General features: G+C 39.6%; 1 protein-coding gene across 1 annotated transcript; it reads left to right on the forward strand.

Annotated features, from left to right (window-relative positions):
- The first annotated feature begins 745 nt into the window (after nt 1–745).
- Nucleotides 746–7,809, forward strand: SERPINB3 (serpin family B member 3). The gene is made up of 7 exons (XM_047696482.1): nt 746–913; nt 1,441–1,497; nt 2,916–3,044; nt 3,817–3,934; nt 4,779–4,921; nt 5,226–5,381; nt 7,384–7,809. The coding sequence occupies exons 1-7, from the start codon at nt 746–748 to the stop codon at nt 7,807–7,809; spliced, it is 1,197 nt and encodes a 398-aa protein (XP_047552438.1).
- The last annotated feature ends 2,761 nt before the right edge of the window (nt 7,810–10,570 follow it).

A 10,570-nucleotide genomic window follows, 5' to 3' on the forward strand; every position in this document is an offset into this window, starting at 1 on the left:
TTGAAATACCGATCACGAGGACTAGAAGGTGGCAGGAGCGAGCTATATATTCAGGAGTTCACTGTTCACCACACACAGGCTGACAGGCTCCCTGCCCACCTCTGCTTCCTCCAGGAACACAGGTATGTGCCTCCTGCTGCTCCGGCTCAATAACAGGGATCATTTCTGAAAATACTGGCAATGGCATTTTTTCTATCATGCATTGTGTGTGTGACTATATTTTGTGTGACTATATTTTACTTATTCTGCCGGGGTAAAATTGAAATATCTCCTTCATTTGATTTATCCTTTAGCTGATTTATTTCTGATTAAACAAATGCTCCCTTAGGCACACATGTGGTGGGGAGGAGAGTCTCTGACTCGCAAAGAACCTGGAAGGAAAAGGCAGAGAGGTGCCTTGTGGGAGCTGGCTGAACCTCTGTGTTGGGGTCTGTACTAAAGACTTTCCTACCCAGGCCTAGTACTGCCAGTGACAGAAGAAAGATAAAGATGTTCTATTACTTTTTCATGAAAGCTTTTTTTTTTTTTACATAGTAATTCGATAGTCATTTAATTATGAAATTAATACAAATATGTTGAAAGAGGCTTGAAAAGTAGAAGAAAAACTTTAGTTTTCAGAATCTCACAATCTAAATATGTCATTTCTCTTAAGAAAAGTTCATTACAGACTAAACTTCCCTTCAGTAAAGTCATAAAATGAATCTGATGCTTTTTTCTAGGAGTTCCAGATCTCACCAAGGTCGCCATGAATTCACTCAGTGCAGCAAACACCCACTTCGCATTTGATCTGTTCCAACAGTTCAAAATATCAAAAAAGGATGACAACATCTTCTACTCCCCTCTCTCCATCTCATCAGCATTAGCTATGACCTACCTAGGAGCCAAAGAAAACACTGCATTAGAATTGGAGAAGGTAGGTGTCCGCTTCCTATACACTGACCAGCTTAGACTGATTTCTCGGTTGGCTTGCATGCAGATGACCACAGATCTGGCTGTGCAGCACAGGAGACTGAGCAAGCATTCCCATGACTCGCTGTCCACAGAGCCATAGGGGGCACGTGTCCTCCAGGGCTCTGCCCCATTCACTTCCCGTGCCTACATTTACTCTGATAGCTGGGATGAACTCCCCCAATCACACAATAAACAGAGGCAAGGCTTACAGGGAAGACTAATGGGAGAAGTGATGCACTGACTTAAATTCACGCAAAACATTTCATGTTTTCTCAGCAATAAATAATGACACAGGATTCTTTGTAGTGTCTGGTTTTTTCAAAGAGCAAATGCTTATACTGAAGTTCTCTCTTTTTCCTTTGTTTAGTATTTTGGTTTGGTTTTGGTTTTAGTTTGGGGTTTTGTTTTGTTTGGATTTGGGTTCTTTTTTTCTTTTTTATTTCCCAATCTTTTGAGTAGTTTTCTTGCCCCACTTCCTGTCTCTTCCAGGTCCTTCACTTTAATGAACTCCCAGAGAACACAGAAGGAAGAACTACAACAGACGATGTGAGTCACAGAGTCTTGAGTCTAGAAGGAGAATTGCATATTCAAGAGGGTCATACTTTAATTTAGGAATTTCAGATAATATGTGAAAAGCCCATTTTTAAGAAATATCTTGGGGCGCCTGGGTGGCTCAGTGGGTTAAGCCGCTGCCTTCGGCTCAGGTCATGATCTCAGGGTCCTGGGATCGAGCCCCGCATCGGGCTCTCTGCTCAGCGGGGAGCCTGCTTCCTCCTCTCTCTCTACCTGCCTCTCTGCCTGCTTGTGATCTCTCTCTGTCAAATAAATAAATAAAATCTTAAAAAAAAAAAAGAAATATCTTAGGTAAAATACATTGGACAGAGTTGTATCTCATTTCATATGACATACTTATTTATTTCATACTTTTGTCTCCTGAGGGGAGATCAACACTGTGCCTAAAGACCTTCAAATTCCTGGTTTGCTGTTCACCAACAGGGAACATGAACAAGACACAACCACTCTGAGGCACAGTGACCCCATCCCAGTAAACTGGGAGTAATAAAAGAATCTGTCTTAATGCACACAAGCAGATGCAAAACATTGTAACAGTGTCTAGATTACTAGAAACCCTGATAAATTTTATATATTATTATATAGACTAATAATAATTACAGTAATCATAACACTGTAAAATAATATAATTTTAATTAATTCATAAGTGGGATTTCCACATCCAAGCACATTTTGGAAAATGATTAGATGAGATATATAGTTATAGCCTTAAGGTCCAAAACTCTTAGCTAGTAAACAGAAGGCTTTGGATTCAGACAGACCTGTGTTCAAAACTTGACTCTGCTACCTGCATCCCTTTGGAAAGTTTATTAATTCTGAGTTTCTTATTTTCATCTGAATAGGATTAAAGACTTAGAGATACCAAGGTAAAGCCCTTACCACTGCACATGCTGCTCCTACACTTAGAGTATGATATCATTAATGAAGAGCCATAGATCATGGTCAACAGGTCTTAGAAGAAATACAATCTAAGAGAGTAAAGGGCTTCATGTCATAATGTAACTGAAATATATAAATTCAATATTATCATACTATTAATGGCTGTTAAAATTAAATGTGCCTCTAGCCCTTAAAGACCTTAAGTTTAGCTGGGAAGCTTAACCTATTTGTACCAATTAAAAGACAATCCAATGGCAGAATCATGCGGTATCTATAGTTAAAAAGTGAAAAGACTGGATTATTCAAAGCAGGAAGAAAGAATTTCCTGGAGGAGACTGAATGTAAGGATTCTGAAGAATATTTAAGTAAATCCACCAAAAATCAGGGAATAACAATGAATATTATCTGTGGGACTACCAAACTTTAGCTTTGGATCTAATAGTTTACATGGGGTTAGTATTTATATTTCCATTGACAGAGAATGCAGTGAACCTTCCTTTTTATATTTGAAGGTTGAAAAGTTGGGAAATGTGCACCATCAATTTCAAAAGCTTCTGACTGAATTAAAGAAACCCACTGGTGCATATGAACTGAACATCGCCAACAAGCTCTATGGAGAAAAAAATTATCAGTTTCTTCAAGTAAGTTTCATCTGGCCTGCCGCATCTTTAATCTGAATCCTGGGTCCTATGTCCTCCAATGACCAAATGGGAGAGACTGAGGCAGATGAACCTGGCTGAGCCACAGGCAGAGCATTCACACAGGGTACAAGATTCCCTTGCCTCAGCTATACCAAATGACGTGTCCTAGAACTGGGTAATCCATGAATATAGAGTGTGGGTTTAGGCATTACTTCATAACCCAAGAGGGGGTTCAGCACAAAGGAAGTCATGAGATGCCCCCAATGATCTAACACCATTCAGTCACACAGTGTAAATTTTGGTGGGCAATGACCTAGAAAATGCATGGCTACTGGGATACTGATGAGAGGGCAGGTGTGGAGTCTCTATGGGAAGTTGGGAAGGTGTCGGGGAATACTGAGTGCCCAGAATAGAAGATATGAGTAAAAGCAAGAACGCTATAGACTGGTAGAACTGTTGAGGAGTCCCAGACGCCCACCATCTCCTTTAGAGCATTGTGCTTTGCAGCTTGCAACCTCCAGCCTCTTCTGCCGCAGTCTATGTCCAGAAGGTACAGCCTTTCAAAGACCTCATTCTTGTGCCAGCCTGTACTTCTTTTTCACATTTCCCACACGCTTACTGTATAAAATAAACATGGGCAAGACAATGTAGATTTCTTCAGGGTCCAGATTCCTGTACCATATTTTGTCAAGATTGAAGATAACTAACTTGGGAATATATAGTTATGGATATATTACTCTTAATTCTTCCTTTCTTCCTTCCCATGTCAAAGGAATACATGGATAATGTTAAGAAATTTTACCTGACCAGTGTGGAATCTGTTGATTTTAGCAATGCTCCAGAAGAAAGTCGTAAGAAGATTAATTCCTGGGTGGAAAGCCAAACTCATGGTAGGGTATGAGAGATCACCCATAAAAGCCACTTTTTTTTTGAGTCTCTGGTGTGTGTAACACCTGTTCTTGACACCATATGGGGTGCCAGTGGGTTGAGGGAGGTGGCTTTGCAGAGAGGCTGGAGGAGGGCACTTCAGATGATGGAATGGTTCAGGTAAATGTGGAACGCAACATGGGAACCCAGGAGGTATAAAAGAAAAACAATTACAAAGAAACATAGCTGGCAATCTGTGTTTGCTCATGGCCATAGATGACAATACCTTTGTGGATCCCAAGACTCTGCTCAGACCCCATCTTGGTTCACATCCTTTAAATTCTCAAAGTGGAGAATAGAGAGGAAGACAACCATGGACTGTGTTGTCTGACAGCACAGGGCATGTGTTTCAGGTGACGGAGCTCATGCCCTTTGTCATAAAGAAAAATCAAGCCCTAGTTCCTCAGAGCAGTAAGCCCAAAGCTAAAAAAAATAGAAAGGAAGGGAGAGAAGAGGGAGGAGTGAAGAATGAAGGCACAGAAGAATTCGGGGAGAGAGCGAGGGCGGAAATGGATATGCTATAAGAGTAGCTGAAATCAATGCATCCATATTCTGTGTGAGATGACTGAAGTCACCCAAAGACAGAGAATCTGAACACCTTTCCCAAAGACAAGAAGGGGTGTCTCCAGCGAGGGTAACTCCATCAAGCTGGTGCCACAAGGAAAGATGCACCTCGAGAATTACTGCTCACAGTCCCTAAAGTAGTGACTTGTGAATAATTAATGATCCACTGTAACTTTGAAAAGCATCTTCCAGACAAGCCACTTGTACTTTCCCAGCAGACCTTTGATTTTCTTTCTTTTGCAGAAAAAATCAAGGATCTGCTTCCCAAAAACTCTCTTGAGTTTACCAGGCTGGTTCTGGTGAACGCCATCTATTTCAAAGGACAGTGGGACAACAAATTTGATAAAAAAAAAAACACTTTGGAAAAAGAATTTTGGCTGAACAAGGTATTGTAATTTATTTATAATAATGTAACACACTCATAAATGGAACATTAACTTTGAACTCATACCTGATTGCATGTACAACAGCAGGTTGTTTTTAGAAAATAAAATTTTTCATGGTTGTATTTTCTTCTTGTTTTTTTTTTTTTTACTTTATTTAGATAGACATACTCGAAGAAATTCTTGCTTCTGATTTACAGATTTCACATATCATCTTTTAGAAGGATGTCTTTGGTATTCTCAATAGTATTATCTTCTTTTGACTGATGCCTCCCTTGGCATTTGTTTGCCACATTAATTACCGCAGGATACAAGCAAACCTGTACAAATGATGAAACAAGTCAACGTTTTTAAGTTCACCTCACTGGAGGACATACAAGCCAAGATCCTGGAAATACCATACAAAGGCAAAGATCTAAGCATGATGTTGCTGCTGCCAGATGAAGTGGATGGTCTGCAGAAGGTAAAATCGTGTACCTCCAAATCTTCCCACTATTTGCCTGATTTCCTAGTAGTACAATGCTTGTACAGGCGGTTCATTGAAGTAATGCTCACAGATTGGTGGTGGTGGCTAACAGAGTTCAAGTACAGAGTACATAGTTTCTTCTCTGCATACAGACTAAAAAAGAATTGTTAAGGAGAATCTGGTACCCCAAAGAGTAAATATCTTAAATGTCATAGTGTCATATGGAAGAATATACAGAAAATCACAACATCACAGATCCATTAATATTCTGATGAAACCATGGAATGTCAGTTCAGAAGAAACATACCTAGGCACACACATTAACATTCTGCAAACATAAGAACTTCTAATATATCCCAGTATATTTATTTGAAGACAAGGAAATGAACATTCATATGTAGGTGACATATGGAAATATTTGCAAGCTCACTCATAAACAAAAGAAACAAATTAAAACAACAAAAGGTACATTTTAAATATCAAATCACGGTGGTCTTTAGATAATAGACAAACATATTTATCTTGATGCCTACTTTTCAATTTGGAAGTATTCTGTCCCTAAGAACTCAAAAGTCATTTGGAGCTTCATTGCTCAGAGTGGGAAAAAAAAAAAAAAAAAAAAGGTGTGTGAGGGGATTATAATTTTCCTCTTTAACACATAAAGTTAATATATAAAAATACCAAAGGCAAATATCTAAGCAGTGAGGACTAGCGCAGTCAGGACTTTCCAAACATGGCAGCTTCCAATGACTCCCAACAGCCAGTCATGCTGCTAAAGTCACAGTGAACTTGCAGCACCCAAAATAGATACAGTGCTAACAGTGGACCTGGAGATCCTCAGGGAAAGTAATACAGCAATACATGTGAAGGGCCATGACAGTATTCATACTCCAGCTCAGCAATCCTCATTATCAATGACATCAGGAATCCCAGTCCTGGGGATTTTATTTTTAAAGATTTTATTTATTTATTTGACAGACAGAGATCACAAGTAGGCAGAGAGGAAGGCAGAGAGAGAGGAGGAAGCAGACTCCCTGCGGAGCAGAGAGCCTGATGTGGGGCTCGATCCCAGGACCCTGGGATCATGACCTAAGCTGAAGGCAGAGGCTTTAACCCACTGAGCCACTCAGGCGCCCAGTCCTGGGGATTTTGACCTGAAGTAACTAATCCAAACAAGGCAAAAGCTTTTGGACAGAAGTGGCTCAACACATTGAAAAATTCAAATTTTGGCGCATCTTTGTATTACAAATAGTTTAATTTAGGGACTGACACATAGCGAATGCTTAAAAATATTAAGTAAACATATATTAAATGTTTTTTTGAAACATTTGAAGTCCATTTGAAAAAGTCCATTTGAGGGCGCCTGGGTGGCTCAGTGGGTTAAGCCGCTGCCTTCAGCTCAGGTCGTGATCTCAGGGTCCTGGGATCGAGTCCCACATCGGGCTCTCTGCTCAGCAGGGAGCCTGCTTCCCTCCCTCTCTCTACCTGCCTCTCTGTCTACTTGTGATATCTCTCTGTCTACTTGTGATATCTCTCTGTCAAATAAATAAATAAAATCTTAAAAAAAAAAAAAAGAAAAAGTCCATTTGAAAAAGATACATGTCAAATGTGGGGAGTGTAAAAAATAGATACAGTTCATCTCTTACAAAATAACTTTATTTAATAATTCTGTTGTATGCACATATATGTACATATATGCACATACATATACAATTCTGTTGTATGCACATATATGCACATACATACACACATGTATAGATATTTGCACATTTATGCTTATATATAACAGTCATGAATACATAATACATTTTTCAATTGTATAAAATGTAATTATGATTGTGTTATTTTTGCCTGCTCAGATAAGATGTGATACACTGAATCTTCTGCAATTGCATTTACTGTTTAAATAAAAGTTTTCTACAATTCAACCCAATAAATAAATCGTGTCTGACATCCAATGAGAATCACGTCAGCTGTTCCTTTTCTTCCACTATTGTAGCTTGAAGACCAACTGACCGCTGAGAAACTAATAAAATGGACAAGCTCACAGAACATGCATGATAACTATGTGGATTTATATTTACCCCGGTTCAAAGTGGAAGAGACCTATGACCTCAAGGACACACTGAGAGCCCTGGGGATGGCGGATGTCTTCAATCCACAGAGAGCCAACCTCTCAGGCATGACAGGGATGAAGGATCTCCTGGTATCTAAAGTCATACACAAGTCCTTTGTGGAGGTGACTGAAGAGGGCACGGAGGCTGCAAGCTCTACAGCGGTAGTTGTTAAAGTCAGATCACTACCAACTCACCCTTTCCATTGCGATCACCCTTTCTTGTTCTTCATCAGGCACAATAAGACCAACAGCATCCTCTTCTTGGGCAGAGTCTCTTCCCCTCAGATGCAACTACCCTGCTGCTACTAAGAGGAAATTCACAGCTGTTCCAGTATGGGGACTGCTAGAAACAACAGCTTCTCTTTAATTCTTTTTCCAATCCAATCTCATAGTCACTAAGAATGTTTGTAATGGTTGAAATAGCACGTCTGTCTATCTCTCCCCTTCTATAAACACATGTAAACCTACTTCATCTCCCAGTAGTAATTCCCCTTTGGACAAAATGTTCCACATAAGATAAAAGCATGTTTTAAACCCTCTATCTTCTACCAAATTTGAAATCATATCACCTATTTCAAAAATCATACCGAGGGGTGCCTGGGTGGCTCAGCGGGTTAAGCCGCTGCCTTCGGCTCAGGTCATGAGCTCAGGGTCCTGGGATCGAGCCCCGCATCGGGCTCTCTGCTCAGCGGAGAACCTGCTTCCTCCTCTCTCTCTGCCTGCCTCTCTGCCTGCTTGTGATCTCTCTCTGTCAAATAAATAAATTAAAAATCTTTAAAAAAAAAAAATCATACCTACTACTCAAACTTATTAACCTAGATACCCTCACTTTTTTAAATTATGTGATATCTGGAACACTTACATGTCTAAATTTCTTTTATGAAATACATTATCAATAAGGCAATTATTTATTCATATTATTTGTTGCTTTTTCTTTTTCTCTTTTCAATAAAGTACAAATTGGCCTACCACACACAGGAAAGATAACTTAGAAATACATTGTCATATAAAAAAGAAAATTCAAAGTAGGAGTAGAACATCATAACCCTGATGGTAGGTTGGTACTAAATCATGAAAAGCTCTGAAGCCCATGTTAACAACTTCCTATTTTACCCTAAAATAAACAGAAAGCCATTATAGGTTTCAGTTGTTAGTTCTCCAAAGAGGAGAATGAGATCATCATATCTCTTTTTTTTTTAACTTTATTTATTTTCAGCGTAACAGTATTCCTTGTTTTTGCACCACACCCAGTGCTCCACGCAATCCGTGCCCTCTCCAATACCCACCACCTGGTGCCCCCAACCTCCCACCCCCCGCCGCATATCTGCATTTTTTAAATATACTTCTGGCTCTTATGATATGAATAGATGAGAGGAAAGAACAGCACAGACACAGTGAGATTAATTAGTAAGCCATTAGAATGTCGGGAGCGGTGCTAAGAAAACAGATATGTAAGAATTATTTAAAGAGTAAAATGCACAGGATTCTAGCAACATGTCATATGGGACAGAAATGAGAGATGGAAGCCAAAAATGATGTCCGAGACTGGCCTTCCCAGTGGATTGAATGGGAAAAGATTTTGTTTTGGAGAGAAGAAAATATTCTGGGTTTAGGTCTATATTTGCTGAAGTTTAATTACTTTTGAAACATCCAAATGAATGCACCTGAACATAGAGGAGTCTGGAGCTCAGATGCCGGATATGATCTGAAGCTCTAAACGTGTCACGCCCAATGTAAGTTTTACCATGTTTATTCAGGAACTCTGAAACATGGTTTTAAAAAAATAGGCATCTAGGAGAAGGAAAGGAAATGTGAACTGGGGTAAATCAGAAGGGAAGATGAAAGATGAGAGACTGTGGATTCTGAGAACAAACTAAGGATTATGGAGGGGAGGGAGTTGGGGAGATGGGTGAGACTGGTGGTGGGTATTATGGAGGGCACATATTGTGTGGAGCAGTGGGTATGGTACATAAACAATGACTCCTGGAACATGAAAAAAATAAAATTAAATTAAAATGTTAAAATATTTTTTTTCATGGAGTAAAAGCACTATCCATTTATATTTTTCCTTTTTTGTACTGTGATATTTATATATTACTTGGACTTTATTGATTATATATATAAAGCCCAATAAAAGAAAATGTTCACACATGCACACACACACACACACACACACACACAAAGCATGTGCCTTCAGCTCAGGCCATGATCTCAGGGTTCTGGGATTAAGCGTCGCGTAAGACTCCCTGCTCAGAAGGATCCTGCTTCTCCCTCTCCCTCCCTGCTCCCCCTGCTTGTGCTTTCTCTCCCTCTGTCAAATAAAATAAAATAAAAATGTATCTCAAATGAAAATTATATGAAAATATAATCACCTCCAGGCAATTAACAAAGTGATGCTATCTGGGGTATCTGGGTGGCTCAGTCAGTTAACCATAAGCCTTCAGCTCAGGTCATGATCCCAGGGTCCTGGGTTGGAACCCCAGGGTTCTGGGATCAAGCCACACTTCAGGTTCTCTGTTCAGTGGGAACCTGTTTCTCCCTCTCCCTGCCACTTCCCCTGCTTGTACGTTCTTTCCTCTCTACGTCAAAAAGTTTTTTAAAAACTTCAAAAAAAATAAAATGATGCTACCTAACAGAATATTGTAGCCACATATAGGCATATTAAAAAAAAAAAAATAGGCACCTAAAGGCAAGAACAGATCCCAGGGATAGAGTATAAAGTGATAAGAAAGGAGGGCCTAGAACTGACTTCGAAGTGTGTCAATATACAAACATCAGGTATTGACAACTTTTAGTTTTTAGAACACAGCTTTGCTTAAGGGACTGTGTTCAGTCCAAATCCCTCTCAGGCAGTACTGAATCCCCACTGATTTCATAAAACATGAACTTTAGAGAATCTGAGCAAGGTCTAAATCTTCTTCAGCAGAATTCAGCAGCCCAAGAACAGAGCAGAGGAAGTAAATATCTCCCCATCTAAGTATGAGATTTGGTCAAGGCAACTCAAAGACTGGCGAGAGAGTAGGTCACATTATAAACCATGTGGTGAATAGGCTGGGCAGGGAAGGGAAGG

This window comes from Lutra lutra, chromosome 12, assembly GCF_902655055.1.
Source record: "Lutra lutra chromosome 12, mLutLut1.2, whole genome shotgun sequence".
Lineage (NCBI taxonomy): Eukaryota > Metazoa > Chordata > Mammalia > Carnivora > Mustelidae > Lutra > Lutra lutra.

Bases quoted from the DNA above. Each gene is read 5' to 3' on its own strand.
- SERPINB3 (XM_047696482.1), top strand. From the start codon at position 746: ATGAATTCACTCAGTGCAGCAAACACCCACTTCGCATTTGATCTGTTC. The intron at 914-1,440 runs GTAGGTGTCCGC...TGTCTCTTCCAG, and splicing joins CTGCATTAGAATTGGAGAAG to GTCCTTCACTTTAATGAACT. The intron at 3,935-4,778 runs GTAGGGTATGAG...TTTCTTTTGCAG, and splicing joins GGTGGAAAGCCAAACTCATG to AAAAAATCAAGGATCTGCTT.